We start from the raw sequence: 24,880 nt of genomic DNA on the forward strand, positions 1-24,880 counted from the left end.
ATCTGTAATATTTGGACTTCTGGAAGTTGAGGCTGTTGTGATTTTTTTAAAGACAATATAACATCTTTCCACATATCCTGTTAAAATACCAGAGGGCCCATTCATAGACACTGCTGTCTGTATCCTCTCTAGGGGTATTAGAAAAGACCATATATGGCATAAAACACACTGTGGGATTAAGAGGATGAACTCAGTCTGCCTCATTGAGGCTTATTGCCGATTTTGGAGCCTGGGGAGTCAGATGCCTTGTTTTCAGAAAGTATGTCATCCTTTTGTGGTGTTTAGTTTGTTTTTAGCTTTCCATTATTTCCAGATTCTTGTAGAAGTATGAAAATAAACAGTATTCTCTCTGATTATGACCTTTCAAAAGAAATAAATTAAACAGGTTGCTTTTGTTTAGCGACAACATGATCAATTTATGTCAACAGCTTCTTTTCCGTGTAGTGCTGTGATCACAGAGGACAGGATGCTCTCAAATACTCTGCTAACTCTTGATATTAAAGCAATAAAAATGCTAATTTTAAAGTTTAATTGTCTTGTGGATAATTGATCTATCCGAACTTACCTATAAGTGGAAAATCTTACTTTTAAGTAAAAAAAAAAAATAGTTTGTATTTCCTTGCTGTGCTATCCAGCTATCACTATCGGGTAATAGGGAACTTCAAGCAAGACTGCTAAGCTTACGGAGAATTTAAGAGCCCATGCAACACACTTGGCCACATTCAAGCTGCATTTCCATATTGTCCAAAGAAAATTTAATTTGTTATTTCCTTGCTGCCTAATACAGAACCTAGTATACTCCTGTCCACACACTCTATGTACATCCGTATGTATATGGAACCAGAATTTATTGAGTGCTTCCTGTGTGTTATGCAGTGTAGTAATTCTTAGGCATATATGTATTAGTAAGGTTTTGGCACCTGCCTGGGGATGCTTATATCCTATCAGGGGAAAGAAACAAACCACTAACTATAATGCATTGTGATACAAAATATTACACAAGATGCTTGGGAGCACAGAAGAGGAGCATCTAAATTAGTCTGGGTGGTCAAGAAAATTTCCCTTAATTTGTATTCATGATGCAAAGAAGAGTGGAAGACATTTTAGAGGGAAGAGCATATGCTAAAACACAGAGTCCTGAGCTGCAGGACTTGCAGCAGGAAATTCAGTTTGGCTGCAGTGAGAGTGATGTCCAGTGTTAGGTTTGCCAAGGGCAGTGATTGTATTGTGGTTATGAGAGAGAATGTTCTTGGTCTTGGAAGGTACGTGCTGACATATCTAGATTTAAAGTGTCACAATGTCTGCAACCAATTCTCGGAATAAAACAAACAAAAAAACCAACCATGTGTGCTTATCCGTATGGAGAGAGAGAGAGAGAGAGAGAGAGTGAGTGCACTCACAAATGTGGCAAACTGTTGTTCCGGAGTCTGAGTGAGGGAGATGTGGGTATTAGGTGTACTACTGTTGAAATTTTTTTATAAATGTAACATTGTTCAAAATAAAAAGTTAGCAAAAAAACACCTTCATGCCTCTGGTAACTTTTGTTAGTTTGCAAAAATAGTATAAACGATATAGTTGAAGAATTAGGTAATTAATACTTGTCCTTATCGGTGGTATGTCATTGTTTTATCCAGGATAGCCATGGTTGGTCCTGTTATGATGCTATCTTTAATAATATTGTCACTGTAGGGTTGTTTTTTTTTATTGAAAAGAGTTTTTTATAAAACTCTTGAGCATCCAATAATAGGATTAGGAGGGACTGAAGAAGATATATTGTCTAATTCCCTATTAAGTGAATAGATTAATTAGGTGGAGGACTGTCTATATATATTATTACTTAAAAGCATCACCATTGACGAAATTTTCATGACCCTTCAAATGCGTAATAAGAGTCATAGTTATTTGTGAATTTTCTAAGTGTTCTTTTTAAGAAAAAACAAAAACCCATAAAAATCTAATTAATGTGCCCTTGTCACCCTTAAAAGAGACCATCAGGAATTAAGAGCAGAGAACTGAATGCATATTAAATAAATACAACATAATGTATGTTTAATTCATATTCCTTATTGGCCTTTGAGGAAGATGGAGATTGAGTGCTGGAATGGGATGGTGGAGAAAGAGAAGGAAGGGGAGGGCAAGGGCAGGAATGAAGGGAGCAAGAGAGAAGGATAAGAGGAGAGCAAGCATGTTCTGAGGAAGAAAGACTTAGCAGATTTTGAGGTGACTTTTTTATTCTGTGTCATGGATAAAGATTTTCTGGCTATCTGGTGCTCTTAAACTTTCGATCCCATTAATCACTGTTTACAGTTTTCCTGTTTTTGTAATCCTTACTTTTAGAGACTCTACTCCCAGTGGAATAAATGAATCACCTTAGTATGGTAGAAATTTTCCAAACGATAAAGCAAGGGCCACTGGAGGAAAAAGTCAGTTCTCTTGATGAGATGAAATCAGTCTTTGCCCATATTTTCATCTGTTAAAGTGAAGCCCCTACGTAGGACAAGTTACAGTGGGTCCTAAGCTTTTGAAATTGAGTTTTGGCAAAGTTTGATTTTTCAAAAAGGATTTTCTTTGTTGTGAGACTCTTTTATTTGAGGATATTATCTTTCTTTTATTGTGAACCTTTTATGTCTTCTCCTTTTTCTGTCCTCTGTCATCTCAAATTACTGTGGAGCAGAGATCAGAATCCAGCTGTGGAGGTTGTTCTGCATTTGGGGAAAAAATACCGTGTGTTTCAACTATAGGCTGATCTGTAATTACTTGGGTAAAATGATAATGGATTCTAATAATTGAACTTTTTAGAGGATTTTCCCTGGTAAGATGCATTTCATTCCTTCCTAGTATTTGCTCATCTTTTAACCAGAATTAACAACAACAAAAGGAAGGTAGATGATTTGATGAACCTTATGTTCATTAGAAAAGGCAAAATGGACAATTTCAGGAAAACAAACAAAAATCAGATGGATGAAAAAAATCGGATCAGATGGAAAAAGTGAAATCTTTCCTCCGATGCTTATAAAAAGCTAATTTCTGTCTCCCACTTTTCCACCTCCTACTTTCTTTTTTTGCACGTATTTATTTTTACAGGCCTGGGAGTTTTTACTGAGCATTCACTACTCTTATCTCAGTTCTTCCTGCTTGCGTCTCTTTTTTATTTTTGTGTGTTTGTTTTTCTGACACGTGTTCATCAAAGTCCACGTTGGAGTGCAGACTGGGCCTATCTCATTGTAGCTGACATCATCCTCACTCTGAGCCAGCCCAGCTCGCCTCTCATTCTGGTTTCTGAGGCTGTGTTCTCCAGTCCCCACCCCCTCCGCCTCCACCACCACTGATAGGGATGTATGTGAAGTTCCCAGGGTGTCTGTTAATGTCCCGTTGCCAGCTCCTGGATAATAGCCAGTGTTAGCTCACAGAAGCTTAATGATGAATCCATATCTGTCATGAGCTGGAATTGATGCAGGGCACATAGTAGGTAAGGGCTTAATAAATGTTTGATAGACCAATAAAGAAATGAATGTGCAAAGGAGTATAGCTCATAACTGAAGTCCTTAAGGAGGGAAGCTGTTTAGGCAAGCCCTTCTGTCCATAAGTATAGCCAATTAAGTGTGCAGCTAGAAGCATGCGTGTGTCCCAGTCTCCATTAGTGATCACAGACTGCAGCCTTCACTTTCCCTGGTGAATTCATATGCAAGCTGACCTGACAGGAACTGCTTGCACAGTGAGTAATCACAGGACTTCCCAGAGAAAAGGATGTCAGGATGGGGATTCTGCATTTAGCTTCACCGTTTGTATGAAATGACTTTCTATATCCTAACGACTTGAAGGATCAGAACTCATTGGAATTCTTGAGATAGAACCTTGCAAAATCTGACTTTCTCCCGTTGATTAAGAGCAAAACCATCTCTGACAAATTAGGGGATAGAATTGGCAAGGCCCAATTCTCCGAAAGTCCTGGGATTTCACATTTTGCACATGTGCTCTCATTTCATTGTGTTTTAACCCAGGTTGCTATTATATAGAGCATTTTAGCAGCCTTGATCTTGGAGACATCAAGACCATTATTCCTGTTGTTGCTGATTTAGTGTTACAGCTGCTTCCTCTTCATGTGATTTAATTTGAAGTTTCAGCCCACCAGGGGGCTATTGGTCCCCACCTATCCATGGTTTTCTGCATGGATGTTATCTCCATTCCTATTCATAGTGATCTTCCCCCTTCTATATTCATCTAGCAACAGCAAGGCACTGTTCCAGGAACTCGCTCTCCCTACATAAGGCGTAACATGGAACCATTTGGATGGAAAAATTATAAATTAAAATTATTCTGTTCATTTTAAAATATTCATATTGTGTTGCTCAAGTGCCAGTAACTGGAAAATCATGGATAATGTCCTGTTTTTATAACCTCTTTCAGAGTGTTTTAAAATCCATATATGTTGTTACTTTAGCTGTCTCTTTTCCTGGAGTGGATTTTGTGATAAGATTAAAAACACCCCCCCCCAAAAAAAAGGTTGTAAGAGTCCACTGTCTGATGGTATATGTAATATTCAAATAAAGATGATACCATTAATTGCAACCCTTCTTTTTAAAATAGAAAAATATTTACTGCATGTACGGAGAGTATTTATAAAACTGTCAGACTACAAAGGTAACCTGTGAACATGGCAGACTATTTCTTTTGAAGAGAAAACTTTTTATTAGATGATTAAAACTAAGCAAATTTTTATTGATTTCTGGAACTACGTGTTTAATTGAAATAAAGAAAACCCGTATATTCGTAGCACTGCTGATTTGCAGCTACGGAAAACATCTCCAACTTTTTAGATAGGGCTGGTGTTTTTGGTTTTGACACCTCCAGTTCTCTATGCTAAGTTATTGATTCTTTAATTTCAGGAGACTAACATTTTATTTCTATCCTTGTATTTTCTGTGTTGTATGGGTGTGTGTGAGGATGTGCATGTCTCAGAAAGATAGACCCGTAGGGAAGAGTGAAACATGTTGTTATGTGGTTTGGCTGGTTTTTGGGAAAGTAAATATATCTCTTATTCTAGAGGAAAGAATAGTTACTGGAGATCTCAGCTGCATGTATGTTTTTCCCCCTCTGTGGAAGGCATTAAAGAGAGTAAAGGCCTTTACTTTTCGCTTCTCTTTTCTGTAAGTTTTTAAGTTCACATTCACCAAAAGCCACATGTTTTATTTGTTGTCTCTCTTGGCTAAGACTCTTTAAATGTATTTTTAAAATTCTCCTCTTCCATCAACTGAAGACAATTTAAAATTATAATTTGAAGACTCTTTCTAGAAAAGTATACTTTTGGGTCAGGCTGTCGTCTTTGTGGGCCTGGTGTGTGTGCTGAGGTTCTTCCGAAGCAACAAATCACTTTAGCATGAACAAATTTCACGGGGCTGTTTGATTGTTGGTCTTAGCTTTGTGTGAATCATTTGGCCTTTTAAAACAGGCTAATCCTTTAATCGAATATGCTTTCAGAAAGGTTCTGAAAACCTGGGTGGCTCTTGCTAACTCTGTTTTATTCATTTTAAATAATACTAGGTTATCCAGACGTGTTTCTTTCTGATTTTTGGAAGGATGTTATTGCAGGCCATAATATTTGAAGTCAGGATTCTTTATAATAACAATAACAACAAAACATACAGACATTCTCCTAAAGTCTGATTGATGGAAAATAGGATGCAAGCTGTCAGTAAACAGGTTCTTCGGCACAAATACTTATTTTATACAGCAGCCAACTTCCTTGAGTGCAGCAATACGGAGCACTCTACTCTTAATTGAATAAAGAAAACAAATTAGAATAGTTACTGCAGGAGAAATGGGTACCTCATAATTAATAATTTGTGAGTTAAACCTTAACTACACTTGACGTTTTTCTTTGGGTTGGTGACAGACTGATTAGGGAGTTAACTCCTGATGGTACCTATTCTGTTCAGTGACTGTTTCAGTTCCAAGGCTTACGGTGCTCAATAAAATAGGTATTCATTGTGATGGGATTGTCGCTTTAGTCCTGATCAAAGTGCTTTGGAGGAAGCACGGTTGAACTGATTGGCTGTGAATGTTAATCACTCCGTAGGACTCACCGATAATTTACAGCATTGTTGTAACTCTCTGGTGTTCATAAAATGAACTTAATAACCCAGTGCCACCATGGGATAAGCTGCTTTTTCTCTGCAATTGAATACCCAGACTGCCTGCATAATGGTGTTGAGTAATACTGCATTAAAAAGAGTGAACAGCTGTATGATGAGGGAAACAGCTCTGCAACAGATTTGTTAATTATCTCCTTTGATTCACAGAGGGTGTTTGTGAGATATGGTTGACCAGTGAAGACACAGGGGCTTACGGCAGGGACATTGGCACCAATCTCCCCGCACTGCTGTGGAAACTGGTTGAAGTGATTCCTGAGGGAGCAATGCTGAGGCTTGGCATGACAAATCCACCCTATATTTTAGAGCATCTGGAGGTAAGGAAAAGCACCCCATTCCCCTGCTGACACAGACACGAACCAGTCCAAGACAATGTGGCAGCCTCAGCATAGCACACGGATTACATTGAAAACCTCTTGCACTTTATTTATTTATTTATTTATTGTGGTCCCACGTTACTAAGAATAAGTGGAGAATTTCAAACCCTCTTCTCGTCAGTCTGCACATCTTGTTTTTGCTTGCTCTCCATTAATTAACGTTGCTTGGATTTTCTAGCGCATGCCATCTCGTCACAGTTCTTTGTTTCTTCTTTGCAGCCCCTCAGACTCCCTTTGCATAAATTTGCCTCAGTTCCTTTACTCAGTACCTGGTCTAGTCTAGTTCAGGCACGCTAAGACATTGCATTAATTTTGCAACCGGTCGTGAGCACGTTATCCGAACTGCTGTGAGCCCTATCGGTAAGGATACTGGGCTGTAAGTTTGAGGATATTTTAAATCTCCTCCCTTTGTCTGGAGATAGTTAGGGATGAAGTGCAATCCTAGAGAGACAGAGCTTGGTATTCCTCTCCTTGATTCTCTTGTGGTCACTGTGAACACGAAGGGGTTGTGGCAATGGGAGATGCCTGGTCTCATTTGTATCCCTTCCCCGGGTCAGGTACTTACCCTCAAGGAGCTTACCATGAAACTAGAAAAATGGGCATGTGTACAAGTATCTGGCATTGGATGACAATTGCCACAGTAAATATGAGCAAGAAATAGGGATATTTAAATGAAAAAGTGCATGCCAGGATCCATGACAGCTGTTTGAGGAATAAAATAATTACATTGGACCCATAGTTATGGATAAGAAAACTAATAACTGCTGTTTGAAAATCATGTACAAAGTATAGAAAGAGGCACTTATATTATTATCAGTTGTGTTCTTTACAGTTACTTTGTGCAGGAAAAAAACATTCCCAAATCTAAAAGCAAGCATAGCTGCTAAAATTTAATGCACAAATCCCAACGAAAAATCAACAATTGCAAAGATTGTTTCTGTTGATTTGATTTGAGGCCTGTATTTGTTGAAGTTGTGCTGAAAAGCCTCCCTCATATCAGCAGCGTATTTTAGAAATTCTGAAAACAGATTCGGTAGCAGTCTGATTGTTAATTATAAATATACAGTGAAGAAATTCAGCAGTTTCAGTTTTGTTTTTCACATATTCCCTAGCCAGATCTTTTTAGTAAAGGTATATGATTAATAGGTTAACTTTAGTACTTTGGACAGTGGGGACAGTTAAGATTTGCTATTGAAAAATAAGTTGCACGTATGTCAATGTATACGTAACCCTTTGACCCAACACTTGAAAAAAGCAAGTGACTTCTCTGTAAAAATCAAATATGGTAAGTCCTGCTGCATTTGAAGTAAAGGTGGGCATCCACCAGGCGATATGCTAGATGTGTGGTTTGAAAAAAATCTCATTGAGGACCAAGGGAACCATAGTACTAGAATCAGCAAAGTTCAGGTAGGGAGTAAACATAAGGGGGAAGATCATGCATAGACTCTGAGATGACTGAATAAAGTACCTCTTGGAATAAATTCAGCACTTCAGTTAATTGCAAGGTTACAGAAGCGAATGCTGCACTTATAGCAAATCCTTCTGCTCAGTATCTAAAGTAGTGGGGGAGTTGTTGACCTCCAAATGCATGCTCCAGGAGAGCTTCTGAAAATCAGCAGAAGTTGCTAAACATAACTTTACACTTTACCTGGAAAAACACCAGCTGTTTAGTTCATAGATTGTGGTTGGAGTGATAACAAGTTCTGATTGTCATGATGTTACCCTTTTAAAACTCTCGTTGTCAGATATCTGTAATGTTGGCCTTCCCTCCTCCATTGTCATCTTTACAAGGCAAGGACCTTGTCATTTCCATCTTTGGATGTACCCTACCCATTCACTCATTACATTTCAGTAAATGAGTGAATCAAGAATGGATAAAGGAAGGGCCTTCTTCGAAAAATAAATTATAGAGCCCACTCTATAGCCTTGACCTTCCAAGTCTTAACATTCTGGTCAGGAGAGGCTATAGAAGATGACAAACTAAATGAACTTCAAGGGTGAGAGTTTGTCCCAAAGAAAGGCACTCACTTCTCTGCTGTAGAGAAGCTGGGAATCATCCAGCCCTGTCATACCCACACCAAGGGAGAAAGCAATCCAAAGGAGAACAGAGCAAATGAAAGAAAGAAGCCAAGGTATGCAAGAGGAAAAGACCCGTGCCATCTGAAAGGAAGAGCTTGAAGAGTCTTCCTTTGATGCTTGGACAAGACCTTCATACCTTGGCCTCGGCGGTTCTTCGCATTCTCCTCTGAGTGGGAGAGCCCAGAGCTTGCCATGTCCCCCAGACACACTATTCATTGTGTAACAGGAAAGGGAACTGAGCTGCAGAGGCTTCCCCGGCTCCCCCATGTGAAACAGGACATCAGAGAAGGGAGCCCAACCCTGTTGAGCCTCAGCCCGTGCCCACCAATGCATTGTGCTTCCCCATTTTTCTCTCGCTAAGCCTAGGGCACTCTACTGAAATTACCTGACTTATCTAAAGAGTGCTGGAGAGAGTTCACCAATAAGAAGAAAAAAGAAAACAGGAGAAAAAAATCAAAACAAAACAAAAATAACACAGGTGAATGACAGGTGGTGATGTCTTTTAAACTGTGGGGATAGAAGGAACCCACTCTTGCAATAACTACTTTGATGCTCTAATACCCTCGCAGTGAGGGTTCCTTGAGAATTGTATTGGTAGGACCGTGCCTTCTTAGGTTTCTGGAAGATGCTTCATGCTTCAGACTTTAATTAGAGAGCACTTCTCTGGGCTCTTTTCCTTCCCTTTCTTTTCCTTGTTCTATTTACTTCACATTCACCTGACTCTTGCTGTCTTTCTTAAAACCCTTTTACCAGCTTGCTTGCTTGTGTATGTGTGTATGTATTTAATTGAACAGCTTAAAGGGGAATTTTTTTTTTTTTTTTTTTTTTGAGAGAGAGAGAGAGAGAGTAAAAGAGTGGTGGGGGCCACAGAGGGAGAGGGAGAATCTTAAGCAGGCTCCACACCCAGCCTGGAGCCCGACACGGGACTCGATCTCACAACTCTGAGATCATGACCTGAGCTGAGTCAAGAGTCAGATGCTTAACCCATTGAGCCACCCAGGTTTCCCACAAAGGGGAAATCGTTTAAAGGAAAATATCAAAGTTTCTGTCATTATTTATTTATTTATTTATTTATTAAAAGATTTTATTTATTTATTTATTTGAGAGAGAGAGAGAGAAACAGCATGAGAGGGGATAGGGTCAGAGGGAGAAGCAGGCTTCCCGCTGAGCCGGGAGCCCGATGTGGGACTCGATCCCAGGACTCTGGGATCATGACCTGAGCCGAAGGCAGACGCTTAACCGACTGAGCCACCCAGGCGCCCAGTTTCTGTCATTATTTAAAAGTACAATGTGGAAAAATAGATCTGTTGATACTACTATTTATTAAATCTCTATAGGAACAGAAGATGCATATTATAGTTAACATAGGATGTACTTTTAAGGTTTTATCATGCGTCTAGGGGCTCCTGGCTGGCTCAGTCAGTGGAGCATGTCACTCTTGATCTCAGGGTCATGAGTTCAAGCTCCACATTGGGCATGGAGCCTACTTAAAAAAAGAGTCTAGCATTATGTGTGGCACTTTATGTAGTAGAGGTTGAATAAATGTGTAGTGAATAAAAGGGAGGGAGGGAGAATTCTTAATCCTTAACAGGCAGGCAAGAAGTCAAGTGTTGTTTGGAACATCTACAAACCCTAATTTTAACATACTGCTGCCTTAAAAAAATAATTTGAGATTCATTTTAAGTGATGAGATAGCTGACAAAGAGATATCTCAAACATTTGTACTTACGTATATGTATCTTGGAAAAGCATCCTAGAATTGCAGAAACATAAGTATAACCTTATGCAGTACTTATTAAATATGGACATGAGGTTGAAACAATAGATAAAACAATGGATTAAAACCTATCTTAGCTCATCTTAAAGACCTCAGCGCCTGTCCGTTACCCACAGGAAGAAGATACACTCTTTAGCTTGGCATACAGCAGCCTTAAGATGCCTTCGTCCAGTGCATCCCCGTGTTCTCATCCCCTTAGTACTCTGCGATGCCTCCTGCATTCGCGGGTTTTTCACACTCGGGAAATTTCTACTTTAACTTTTTCTCTTTCCATTCCTACCACGTGATGACCATCGGCAATAATGAGTGAATCAGACGTACTGCCGTTTGCTACTGCCTGTGTTGACTAATATATGGCCCCTATCATGGCAGATAAGAGAGATTTTCGCTCTGTGTTTGCTCTCCTATTGATATTACTAAGGTAATAACCCTGGCCTATTCCTCTTGAGTGAACTCTGACCTTTACAGAAGGTGGTGTGGCCGGTGAACTTGACCACTCTTGAACCGCATTGCTTAGTGTTGCCCTCCTAGTTGTAGGTAGCCCACAGCTAAGGTATTAATTCAGACCGTACGATACCTGTGAACCCCACACAGCGTCTGGAGACCAGTGGCAGTGACACCGTGGCTGCCTGTCCTAAGGCACCAGAGATCACTGGTACCTTTTTTCAAGACGGCATAACAATAACATCAGTACAGTTTATCAACTGCTCCTTATTTTCAAGAAACCACGCTGATTGCTTTCCACACATTATCTCTTTTCCTTCTTAAAATAAGCTACCTATAGAGATATTATTCTCCTCATTTTATTGATTTAGAAGCCACATCTTAGAACGCTTTAATTATTGGTCAAATTACATAAGTAGTTAGCACCCGGACTGGTTTCTTATCTTGTCTGATTCTACAATGCTTTCTACTGCACTGCATCTTTTCACAGAGCCTTCCCGAATGCTCCCAGATTCCCTGTGTGCTCTGTCAGACTCTGTCCAGCATATCTCTGGGCGCTCATCACCATGCTCTGTGATCACTTGTTTACATGTAAACCAAACAGAACTGTTGGGAGAGGTTTCCCACAAAGGGGAAATCATTTAAAGGAAAATATCAAAGTTTCTGTCATTATTTAAAAGTACAATGTGGAAAAATAGATCTGTTGATACTACTATTTATTAAATCTCCATAGGAACAGAAGATGCATATTATAGTTAACATAGGATGTACTTTTAAGGTTTAAACTCCCTCACCTTTTAGGGAGAGGCTATCTTGGTCACATCTTTGCAGTTCAGGGCCTGTGATGACATGCCTAATGAATGTGTACGGAATGATGTGATTTCTCCGAAGTTTAGCTGTTCCTTGACTGCATGTCTCATATACATTGAAGTATCTTCATATCTGTGCTGACATCTAGTTTTGGAAGACTTTGTGGATGGTTGTCACGTGTGTTTCTCACCTATGAGTCACTTCTGTGAAGAGGTACGAGATGGTGAGGGAAGATCTATCTAAGGGATGAGTTTTACTTATTTCCCCTGCTAAAATATCATAATGATAGAGAGTATCTTTAGAACTACCTGAGCAAATGAGCTCACTGTATGATTACTTAATTTATAGATTATCTAGGCTCTTAGCTTCTTTCTTCTCCTTCCCACTCCTTAGCTTTCACTGTTTTGTTTTATTTTGATTTTTATAATCTCCCAATAGAGGAGTCAGCAGTGGATGGTCAAGGGGGAGAAATTAAAATCAGGCAATTTGTCTTGTTTTTCATTTTATGGGTTGGCTGGTAAGGAAAAGATATTAAAGCTGTTGACCGGTAAGGGATATAGGAAGTATCTATGGATTTTATTTATCTAAGCTATTCTGGTTCTCCCTGTGTTATGAATAATTTAAAATAACTGTTATCTCCCTTAAGATTCCTGTATGTCTTAAAATTATATCCGAATTTTAGTACATCACTTACAGCCTGGTCCAGAGAGGGCAAGTTGATTAATCTGGAGCACAAATGCTTGTTATTAAGGATTTAACTACATTCCGCGTTATGAACAAATCAAATTACTTTTCAATTTATATTACTCTGTAAAATATCACTAAAAATACTATTCACATTGATATTATACTACATTTTATTTAGCTTCAGTTAAAATGTGTAGTTTTTTTTACAAGATTTACATTTAGTATATTTATGTTATATTATGTAAGATTGATCATAAATAGTGATATTTAAAATGTTGCATCTGTTTTTGGTTGAGAAATCTTGTAATGACTAACAGTTTTCCGCTACCCTTGATTTTTGTATATTTACTTCCACTTAAATGATCTTGTATTCTAACCTAATTGGATATTTATCAAAATTAATTTATCTGGTAAAAGACAATAAATATGCCACATGGTAATTTATGAGTATTAATAATATGTTTGGCTTGGCAGACTTCTAAAAGCTGCCTCATAGTTTCAAAATAATAGCAAATTCAGGACTTGCTGTATTTCTGTTGCGTCAAAGCAATACAGAATTTCCAAACTCAAGTCAATAATTCACATGGGGGCCCTTAAAATTATTTTTCCTTATGGCTTATACTTTTCAGAATAACAGAAATACGCAAATAGACTTGTGCTGTTGTATACAAAATATTTCCCCCTTTTGATAAATGGAAGGACATGTTAGATGATTTATTTTAAGCAAGGAAGTGGAGAGGAGAAATCTTCTATTTCTGCCATCCATATTTAGCTTTGGGACGTCAGTGTATGATTTGATCTGACTGTTGGCACCCATTTTCTGGCCAATTATACTCCTCAGCACTTCATTCTCAACCTGGCATTTGTGAATTTCAAGAGGTCCCTGACACATCTGAAAGTGGAAGCCGAAGTTTGCGCCTATCTGAAAATGGAGGGGGGAGGGGAGCCTACATCAAATTCTAAAAGGTTTCATATCCATAATAAAAAGTGTATCAGGCTTTCCTGGGAGCCTAATGCTGAGTGCTGGGAGCAGCCCTTCTGGAAGGGAGGGAAGGATGGAGGGGAGGCCCCAGCTCTGTTTGCCAAATGACTTGACTACTTACGATGAAAGATGAAACTAAAATGCTCCTCCACATAAGCATGATTGCAGGCTCCTCCCCACGTTACAGTTCTGTAGCCTCGGATGGGCTTGGGCCTGCGCATCAGCAAAGCTTCAGTAGGGCCTTCTCAGACCCTTTCATCTCCGCCCGTTCATTCCTGGGATCCCCCTTGATCCCTTGTCACCTTCCAGCCTCTGAGCTCCAGCCCTGCGCAAGAAGCCTAAGCTTTTCTCAAACCCTGCAGCCCCTCAGAAAAACTTCCATAGGAAGCTTATTGCTTCTTACTCTAGTTTCAGTTTGTCATATTCCGTCTGGGTGATGGAGCCTCGTGCTTCCATGCAGACCCTAGGACCCAGAAAAGAAATGAACTCAGAAACAGATAGACATGATCTCAGCAAATGACTCTCTGTTGCTGTGCTCACAGCCAACAGACTCAAAAGGTTTCATCAGGAATTTTATTTATGCTTATTGTCCCAAGTTTTTAGGGGAAAATGAACTATTTTGTGGATGAGTGTTCCTCATGTTGAAAATATTGGGTTACCTCTGTCTTCCTGGGAAGCGCAATGGAAAATGCATTGTTTAAAAATTCTATTTATATGGCCATCAATAATTTATAGAGACGTACACGGTGGACTTCACTGCTGTTCTCAGTTCCCATTTCTGAATTACCAGATAGCATAGGTGGGAGTCTAGACCCAGTGTGGGAATATAAATCATTAAATCATTTTTGGTTACCAGAAGATGCTTTAATCCACTTTGTAGTAAAAGCTGTCTGTATTTCTCAATTTCTAATATCATTTTTTCCCCTTGCCATTGGCCTAAAATTTTGAATATTGCTCATGAAATCCAATGACATGTGGATATTTATTCCCAAAAGAATAAATATCCTGAGAGGATATTTCCTGAGAGGAAAAGTACGTAGGGATAAAACGTGTCAAGATGATAGGAGAAAAGGCCCCAGCAAATCCTTTATAAAGAAACTGACACCATGGTCAAATCTGTGGAAGCATGTCTGTCTGTATGGATATCTTTTAACAAAACAAAATACTTTTGTGTACATATATGAACATATATATTAGAAATTATAATATATATTATATATTAAATTTATATAATATATATTAAATATATAATATGTAATATAGTATATATTAGATATATTAAGAATTATATATAATGGAAATTATATATATGAAATACTTTATAGAATACTTCTAAAATATTCTAGAATACTTGAAAAGCCTGGAAATTTACATATTTCAGTTGTGGCATACAAATGTTCCTATTCCATCTTTTGTATTCCTGTGTATATTTCCGTTTATAAAGGAGGGCATTAGATATGTGTGTGGTTTAATTTGCATCTTAAAAGGCATTTCACATTGCCATTCCCCTGAATCCTTAATTTCACAGGAGTAGCTGAGAAGGCTTCCATGTCACCTGTCAAAATTAGTATAGTTCAAACTCCACAATACACCATCTGTGGGCTTTATCTTACTCATTAATTTAGGAAGTCACTTATGCTCAAACCATTGAGAAAAGCTGCCTTTGACTTTCCTTCATAAGCACAGAGAACAGCTAACACACAAGGCAATCAACGGTCATTCCTTTACACTTTTCTTTTGATTCTAGGATCATTTCTCTATTGATTTCTTTGCTTTGATAGCCTATGAAAGGCTACCTTAGGCACTTGCTAATTCAGCATTTAGTAAAATGAAATCCTCATAATTTATATCAGGTGGGTAATGGAATTTTCAGATGATTCATGGTGTAGAACAGAAAGGTTGGTAATGAAGTTAATGGTTCATAGAATAGTAGAGTGACATTCTGCATATTTTTCAGAAAGTAATGTTCAGTTTCTTAGTTTGCTTCTATTTATGTCTAATCTACTGAATTGTTTGTTGCTTCTAGGTCCAGAATGTTTCTGTTCTTTTTCCCACATCTTCCTTTGCGTACCACAATAATAATCAGCATGAAAATGTTAAGGTTTCAAAATTCTGTAATGTCATTTAATAGTAAATAACGATTGTGCCCTAGATTGGAAACGTAAGGGTTTTTAAATTATTATTATTGTTAATAACTCCTTTATTTGCATGTCATGTAGCCAAACTGTCAGGTAGATTAAATGGGCATGAAGAGTCCATGTGTAATCAGTTATTTTCAGTATCAGAGTTGCTGCATGTGGTCCAGAGAAAATCAAACCGTAATGTTGAAAGTAATTTTGGGGCGCCTGGGTGGCTCAGTTGGTTAAGCAACTGCCTTCGGCTCAGGTCATGATCCTGGAGTCCCGGGATCGAGTCCCACATCGGGCTCCCTGCTCAGCAGGGAGTCTGCTTCTCCCTCTGACCCTCTTCCCTCTCATGCTCTCTGTCGCTCATTGTCTCTCTCACAAATAAATTAAAAAAAATAAAATAAAATAAATAAAAAAGAAAGTAATTTTGAATTAATTGTTCGTTAATTTAGGGGGAAAGTCTATTCTGTTTTCTTTTATAGCATGTATTTTTGTGTTTTTAAAAATCACTGAAAAATTTGCTACATGTAAAGCAGTGTTTGATTACAGAAAAATAACGTGGATAAGTCTGTATCTAATACACGGCAACAAAGAAGGAACTTCCTAATTACATGTTAAAATATATCTAAAAAGCAAGCTTTATATCAGCTCTTCTTATCCAGTGTCCTATGGAATATCAGCCTCCATTGTGATCAGTTGAAACTTCAGACGTTAATCTTCTGATTAATGTATTAGTATATTTTTCAGCCTTCATTTTTTTTTCCTACCTCAACAAATCCATGTTTTGTTCCTCTCTTCTTCCATGACTGCTTGTGTGTCAGTTTCCTAAGGTACACGTAACAAAGTACCACAGACTAGGCCGCTTAAAATAACACATATTTATTCTCGCCCAGTTTTGGAGGCCAAAGGTCCACAGTCAGAGGGTTGGCAGGCTTAGTTCCTTTCTGGAGGCTCTGAATTGAGGATCTGTCCCGTTTCTCTCTCCCAGCACTCCTTGGCTGGTAGACACGTCACCGCAATTTCTCTGTCAGTCTTCATGTGGTGTTCTCCTCTCTGTCTCTGTCCACACTTCCTGTTCTTACAGGGAGACCAGTCATTGAGTTAGGGCCCACCTTACTTAAGTTTGACCTCATTTAAACTTGATGATACCCACGAAGACCCTGTTTCCAACTGATCATATTTACAGGTACTGGGGATGATGACTGTAATATATCTTTTTTGAGACACAGTGCAACCCACAACAGCCTTGTTTTGTGGGAAACATTCTCTAGTGTGCCATTTTAATTCCCTTGTTTTGTCTGTATAAATGTCTGTGTGTGTGTGTGTGTGTGTGTGTAGTTAGTTATTTTCTTAGTGGATGCCTTAGAGATTACAGTTAATATCTTAATTTGTAGCAGTCTAATTTGAATTAATACCAACTTTATACTAGTATACAAAAACTTTGCTTTTATGTATACCGCAGTTCCCTCTCCCCTTCTGTGCTGTTGTTGTCATACCGATTATATTTTTATACAACATATGCCCATCAACACATTTCTTTTCCTTTTTCTTTTTTTCCTTAGAGAGAGAGACCGAGCATGAGAGAGCATGAACGGGGGGCAGGAGACAGAGGGAGAGGGAGAAAGAGAATCTTAAGTAGGTTCACACTCAGCACAGAGCCTGACATGGGACTTCATCTCACGACCCTGAGATCAGGACCCTGAGATCAGGACCTGAGCAAAAATCAAGAGTTGGATAGATACTTAACCGACTGAGCCACCCAGGTGCCCCTCATCAACACATTTCTAATTAGTAACTTATGCCATTGTCTTTTAAATTAGATAAGATAAAAAACAAGTGTTACAAACAGAAACCACATTTATACTGTCTTTTCTATTTATCTGTATAGTTTTCATTACCGGTGCTCTGTACTTTTTCATGTGGATTTTAGTTATTGTCTAGGGTCCTTTCATTTCAGCCTGAAGAACTTCATTTAGTATTTTTAACATAGGTCTGCTAGCAACATATTCTCTCAGTTTTTGTTTATCTGAGAATGTCTTAATTTTTTTCTTCTTTTTTGGGGGGGATGACTTCTCTGGATTTAGAATTCTTGATTAACAGTCTTTTTCTTTCAGCCCCTTTTATGTCATGCCATTCATTGCCTTCTGGCCTCTGTGATTTCTGATGAAAAATCAGCTGTTAATCTTATTGGGCGTCCCTGGTTCACGGCGAGTTGCTCCTCTCTTGCTGCTCTCAGGATTCTCTCTTTGTCTTTCAACAGGTTGATTATGAAACACCTGGGGTAGATCTCTTTGAGTTTATCCTACCTAGAGCATCTAGAATGTGTAATGTTTTTCTTTAAAGTTGTGAAGGTTTTTTGCCATTATTTTTTCAGATATTCTTTCTGCCTTTTTCCCCTGCCTCCTTCTGGAATTCACATTATGTTTGTGCTGGTATGCTCGATGGTATCCCACAGATTTCTGAGGCACTGTTCATTTATATTTATTCTTTTTTCTTTCTCTTCTTGAGACCAAGTAAGCTCAATTGACCTGTCTTCAGGTTTGCTCACTTTTTCTTCTGCCTGCTCAGATCTCCCACTGAGCCTCTCTAGTGAATTTTTTATTTCCATTCTGACACGTTTCTTACCAGAATTTCTATCTTGCTCTTTTTTATAATTTCTTTCTCAGTACTGATATTCTTTATTTGGTAAGACATTATTCTTATGCTTTCTTTTAGTTCTTTAAACATACACACTTTTCTTCTTTGAACGTACTTAAAATGATGATTTGAAGTCATTGTCTGGTAAGTACAGTCTGGGCTTTTGCCAGGACAGTTTCTATTGGCTGCTTTTTTCCCCTGTGTGTTTTGCATGTTTTATATTTTTTGTTGAGAACTAGATATTTAAATGTAGTGTCGACGCTCTGGATATCAAATAGTCTTCGCTCGCCCGTGGTATGTTGTTGTTATTGTTATTATCGTTGTCTTGTTTAGTGACTTTTCTTAATTTAATTCAGTAAAGTCTGTATTTTTGTTATGTGTAGATAGTGAAGTCTCTATCTGATTAGCTTGGTGGTCAGCTGATGGGTAGAGATTTTCTTAAGTGCCTAGAACTGTAAGTCTCTCCCTCTCCACAGAGGAACATACTGGAGCATGTCTTAAATGCTCAGTCAGGGTGCTTGTCTTTATGTCTTTACCTCTATTTCCTGTTTGTGTGAAACTTCAGGTTGAGCCAGAGGTGAGAGCTGAGGGCCTTCTTGGGTCTTTAGTGAGCACATGTACAACCTCCACACACACACAGTCCTATGTATGCTTGTGGCCTGTAGATTCCCCACAATATGTCAAGGGTTTTCAAAGCCCCCTCTGGACATCACATTCCCTAGTTTTTCCTGTTAAGCTTTTTGGTTTGTTTATCATTTGCCCCAACTTATTCACAGCCCCAGGCAGCCCTGATGTTGAACAATTGCAGCTGATTATTTTTGACAAATGCCCCTGGGAAAAAGGCTGTTTTCACTGTGTGAGTGCCAGGTCAGGTTAAATAAGCAAGCTGGGTGAGTAGAATCTTCCACAGAACCACTAGACAGATCAGATAATGACAGTTTTCTTAGAATAGGGCTTTGAAGGAGCTCTGACCCTCTTTTGTCCCCTCCAGTGGCTGCCTAGCTGCTGGTTTTCACTATGATTAAAGGCTGTTGGTTTTCAAGGCTACCGCAGAACTGGGGAGTGGGAGGAGAGGAAAGGGCAGGTTTAAAATGCCTCATAGCTCACAATTCTTACCAAGATCCCTCCATTTTCCTTGAACAAAGGCTACCCAGATTGCTACAAGCCTTTAGTTAATTTTCAGAATTCTGAAAAGGTTGATTTTGACCATTTTGTCACTATCTTCATTGCTTTTATGGAGGAGAGGATTTTCAGAGGTCTTTACTCTGCCATTCCTTCTGATGTCAGTAAATATTATTTATGCCTTGAAATGGGCTGCCTATATATCTGTCAGGCCATTAGCGTGTTGGGTTAGTCAATTTTCTTGCTGAATTTTTGTGTTCCATGTCAAAGGTGCCATCAATCACTTATGGTGCCATCTGCCCTCCTAACGCTTTTGAGGAGGAGCTCATGTCATTAGTAGGTTATTGACAGCAAAAGATCACTATTAATTGAGTCTCTCAGTGGCCTGTAACAAACATCACCCTTACAGAAAGCACAGAGATAAAATGTATACCTCATTAGATACTCATAGCTCTGGGCACCACATAAGAGGTAATGTGGCATACATAGGCTGAATCTTGACTATAACAGTTGGTTGCTTCTCGCTCTCTCTTTTTAATTGATTCTTTTATGAAAAACCCATATCAAATAGTATTTTGTTATTTCTATTCTAATAGATAATTCAACTTCTATAATCACTACCTTTTATGTTGCTGAAGTTTCTGTTTGTCTTGATTCGTAAAAATGCTTTGTTTTCTTGATAGTGATGTCCCCTTCACAAGGCTATGTTCCATCATCTGTGTAGTCTTCCAGAAAGCTTTGCACATCAATTGATTAGGCATTTGTTAATCAAAAGAAGATGTTTGCGTTGATGTCAATTTACTAAACTAAAAAGATACCAAATTGGCAACCAATAGCTATAAACTTTAGGATTTACAATAAACCACTGGAAAATACTGGTAATTCAGAGATATTTAATTCCAGAGATTAATGAGTCATTTTGAAATGTGCAGTACATTGTTTTACCGTCATGGAAGTAAACAAAGATTTTAAAGTGCCTCGGTTTTATTACCAACGTTTTTGTTAAAATATCGTTATGATGTTTTTATTTATTCTTCTATCTTGAATGAGTCATGATTGTAGTGAAGTGTTCACGCAAGTAGAAAACCTAAGTCTGAATCAGTTTTGTCTTTAATCTGGCTGTTTAGTTGAATCTTGATCACTTCATTCACATCTGAGTCTTTCTGAAAAGGGAACACCATTTTGGAGGGATTTCACTGAATGAGACATTTAAAATTTTCCATTTGATTTCTAATTCTGAGCCTTCTGAAATCTTTTCAGACTCATTTTACTTGATGTGAGTTAAAACTTAAAAGAAAAAAAGTAGCATTTTTAAAAACTGTTGTGCCATTATCTGGCATTTGGTGTGAACTAATCATCTTAACACTTGCTTTCAGGGTTGTATCCTATTTGTAGAAACCTTTGTCCATGAGACCTGAGCCTCATGGACTCCATGAGCACCAAGAGTTTCTGTAATGAGTGTGAGGAATCAATTCCTTGACTTGCATCCTCCATCCAGAACCTGAGAAAGAAATATTCTTTTGGATAACATGGCTCTCCACACTTTTAGGTGCTTCTCATATTGCAAATAATGTGGTATAAAAGTGAAATTTGCAGAAAACCATATCACAAAGATCTCTCTATTGTTCAAGATATGATTGCTCTGCAGATGGACTCTGTTCCCCGCCTATGGCCCTGGAGAGGAATTGGGGATCATTTTGGTGGCTGGCTCCATGAGTCTTCAGACACCCGCCCTCTAGCATTCACTCCCAGTCACACTGGGCTTAGGGCGCTCTCCACACTCTTAGTGAGCCTTTGTAAGTCTCCCAAGGCACCAGCTCCTCTTCTTTTGTTTACTCTCAGATTTACCAGTGGAAGCCTATAAGTTTCTTTATATGTCTCTCCATCTCTTACTATTTCTGGAAAGGAGTTGTCAAAAGAAAAAAAGAAAACAAGATAAACATTAACCTACTACTGTTCTCTTACCACCAACCTAGCCCACCTTCACCTCTGTTCATTTCCTCAGTTTCAGGTACCTTTCCTACTTGGAACATGTGTTATCAGTGAGTTCATACTGGGACCTCAGTGTGAAGTGTCTCCTGAGCCTCTGTTCTCTTATCTCAAGCAAGGATCTTTGATTTTAGAACTCAGAGGGTATCCATAAAAACAGAACTGAGTGTTGCTGATTGGCAGGTGTCAGGGCCATTCTTTGATACTGTCCTGGATGTGCTGTTGATTTGGGTGGGGCACTGGACAGATTTTCACTTTTCTCCAGGTTTTAATGTTTTCAGATATCAACTGGGGCATAATAGCAGTACCCTGTACAAAGAATATTAAATAATGTATCAACAGTGCTTTGTGGGATACTATGTAAATTTAGTATTTTGTTTTAGCCTGGAATAGAGTAACATCCGTAGAACAACGAATTAATGTATGTAGAATGCTTAGGATAGTATCCGACACATAGAAAGTGCTCGGTAGTTATCAGCTGATGTTATTATTGTTCTCTTGCAGGAATTTTGGAATTGGAATTTTATCTTAAAACAGTGCATCAGATCTGAAAGTATAGAATTTGTTTCTTATTTTCTTGAACAAAGGTGTTTTTTGGATCAGGTATTTCTAACTGTATTTTCTCATCCGAGGTCTTGTGATTGACACAGAGCAAACTGAATTCTGAAGTCCTTCTAGGGAAGGAGAAAGCTGTCCAGGGAGGGAGTGAAGAGGACTCATGAAGGAAGCATGAGGCTTTCTGAGGGCCGAGGGGGGAGGAGTGGCTCGCAGGTAGCCTGTCACTGCAGGCAGAGAGACGCATGCCAGTATTCATCCGGGCCTCTGCTTTAGTGCTGCCATCTTGTCATTTGCCCAACAGGATGTCTGCGGGAGGCGTCCATGTTGCTTGTGGGCACGGGGAATTTGTCTCTCTTCCGATTTGTGCTGTAGCCACATTTTTTTCCCCCATTTTCCTGTTTGCACATTAGGATGATTTCTGGATTTCAGTTATTATGAATAAAGCTTACATGAACATTGTATGTGTCCTTTGGTTAACATATGTACTCCTTTCTCTTGGGTATATACCTGGGAGCTGAACTGCTGGGTCACAGAGTACGCTTATGTTTGGCCTTAATGAAATAGCCAGCCATGTGTGAGACTTGCCACTGTTCTTTCAAATAGATTTTGAATGGGACGTAACACAGACTCTTCAACAGATGACCCAGTATTTAATCCCCCCACAAATGGGGAAGTGTTTGGGATTGGTTGTGAGTTGGTTTTTCCCAGTGGGTGGTTAATGTAGTAATGCCTATTCAAGAGAATGAAACAATTTGGAATGTGGAGGTTTTATTAATATTAAATATATTTATATGATGGCAGACTCAATAAGTCACATTCACTGTTAGAACACATTTTTGTGTACTTTGGTTAAATCTGTAATAAAAGTGTTTTATTATGAAACCTATCATAAATTTTAACTTGTAAGAGTTGCATTTAAGAAGGCACTCACTGTTCTGAAAATCTGAAGACCTTGGTTCTAACCCTTTTATTCTAACCCTGTTTAACTGTGTGACCTTAGACAAGTCATATAACCTCTTTAAATTTTTACCTTTGCCTGGAAGTTGTAGCGGGAGAGCAGTTTGGTCTATCTATCTCTTAGGTTCTTCCCAGTTTTCTCATCCTATGACTTTTTAATAAGTCACCTAAAGTTATTTAGTATGTTTTTTCTTTACATATATATTAAATAGATTAATAACCTAATAAATTAATCTGTACTAACTCAAGGAAGAGAAAATAGTTCCAGACTCGAAGACATGGAAGTGAGTCTAAAATTTTAGGCTATTAAGACAGTGTAGGTTTTACTAAACCAAAAGTGTATGTTCTTAAAAGATGAAATACTAAAAACTTTACTGGCAACTACTTTGGTTTTGTAATGTATCACAGATGTGGCTACTCAGCTACTACGTAATCAGAATCCTAAAGGACATTCCACATATAATGTTGCAAAGGTTCAACTTTGGACTGGGTTTTTGTAAAGTCAGCTTGAAACTGATTCAACCAGTCTGTGGCTCTTCAGATCCCCCAGTGATTCAGAGTTTCACATGTGGCTAGTGTTTTTCTTAACAGTTATTAGTAGGTGCCACAGTGTAGGAAAAAGGGCAATCAGCTGTTTCTGTTATGATTAAAGGTAGAATTTTCCTTTCACAGATGTGCCGTTTCAAAATTTGATTCCTTTATTATATCCAGATGGGACTAAAGGAGGCCTTATATTATACTTTTTCATTTTGCAGAATATATAATTATATCTAGTAATACAAAATACTTTGTGTAAAATACAAGCAGGAAATAAATGTTAAGTTAGACATACAAATAACTATAAAGTTGAGCTGTATTTGAAACTACCAGGTTTTCATATTCTCTTTGGGCTCCAAGTTAATAGTTTTATTACTGAGTGATGCAATATGGTACTTTTTTTTTCTTTTTTTTTTTGAAGTGGACTGTGGGAATTTCTCTATCATGTTGCACATTTTAAAGTTCAGTAAAAAATTAAAATGAATTTAATCATCATTTTATTATTGGTTGTTGATTTAGAGACCTGAATAGTAAAGTGTGCAGAATAGTGAATGTGGATTTTTTTTTTCTGGAATGTGGAGTTTTCATTTGTGTAAAATACCTCTTATTTTGGACAGCAAAATTAAGATGCGATTCGACAGTAGCATAGCATTTTAGCAGTATCCTCTGCCCTTCAACTGATTTGACTTGTCATGTGAACTCCTTATATCTTGATTATCTTAAAACAAGAATGTTAGGCACCTAAAATTTAGTAATAGTCATAATTAGTCTTTTCATATTTGAAATGATGACAAATTATTTTTGGTTAGCTGTTCATTAAAAATTCTCCTGTATAAAAAGTAAGATATTTATGGATGAATGAATGGATAAAGAAAATTTGGTATTTATAGATACAGTGGAATTTTGTTCAGGCATAAAAAAAGAAAATCCTGCCACTGGCAACAATCTGGGTGGACTTTAAGGACATTATACTAAATCAAATAAGCCCAACAGAGAAAGACAAATACTATATGATCTCACTTGGATGTGGAATTAAAAAAAAAAAAAAAGAAAGAAACAAAGGAGCTCATGGTTATAGAGAACAGATCAGTGGTAGTGAGAGTGCAGTGGGGATGGGGGATGAAGGAGTGGGTGAAATGGGTGAAGGTAGACAAAAGGTACAGACTTTCAGGTATAAAATAAGGCATGAGGATGTACTGTACAGGGTCATACAGCATGTGACTGTGGTTAACAATACTGGATTGTACGTAAGAAAGTTGCTGAGAGGGAGCCTGGGTGGCTCAGTCGGTGAACAGCGTCTGCCTTCACCTCGGGTCACGATCCCAGGGTCCTGGGACTGAGCCCCACGTCGGGCTCCCTGCTCAGCGGGGAGTCTGCTTCTCCCTCTGCCCTCCCCCCTGCTCGTGCTCTCTCTCTCACGCTCTCTCTCAAATAAATAAATAAAATCTTTTAAATTAAAAAAAAAGGAAAGTTGCTGAGAGCGTAGATCTTGAAAGTTCTCATCATAAGAAAAAGTCTGTAATTATGTCTGATGAGGCATGTTAACTAGATTTATTGTGGTGATTATTTCACAATATACATAAATAGCAAATCATTCTGTTGTACACCTGAAACTAATATAATGTTATATGTCAATTATATCTCAATTT

At 38.3% G+C, this 24,880-nt stretch overlaps 1 protein-coding gene across 6 annotated transcripts in view; it reads left to right on the plus strand.

The window, feature by feature from the left end:
• Window positions 1-24,880, plus strand: part of CDKAL1 (CDKAL1 threonylcarbamoyladenosine tRNA methylthiotransferase) — a 642,750-nt gene that overhangs the window by 390,826 nt on the left and 227,044 nt on the right. For all 6 annotated transcript variants that reach the window (XR_004926977.2, XM_036123558.2, XM_036123557.2 and 3 more), the window contains one exon: window positions 6,300-6,466. Coding sequence is in view for 5 of the 6 variants with exons in the window: in XM_036123558.2 (XP_035979451.1) it covers window positions 6,300-6,466 (167 nt within the window). In the remaining variant the exon portion in view is untranslated. The remainder of the gene's footprint in view (window positions 1-6,299; window positions 6,467-24,880) is intronic.

Source organism: Halichoerus grypus, chromosome 9 (genome assembly GCF_964656455.1).
Source record: "Halichoerus grypus chromosome 9, mHalGry1.hap1.1, whole genome shotgun sequence".
NCBI lineage: Eukaryota > Metazoa > Chordata > Mammalia > Carnivora > Phocidae > Halichoerus > Halichoerus grypus.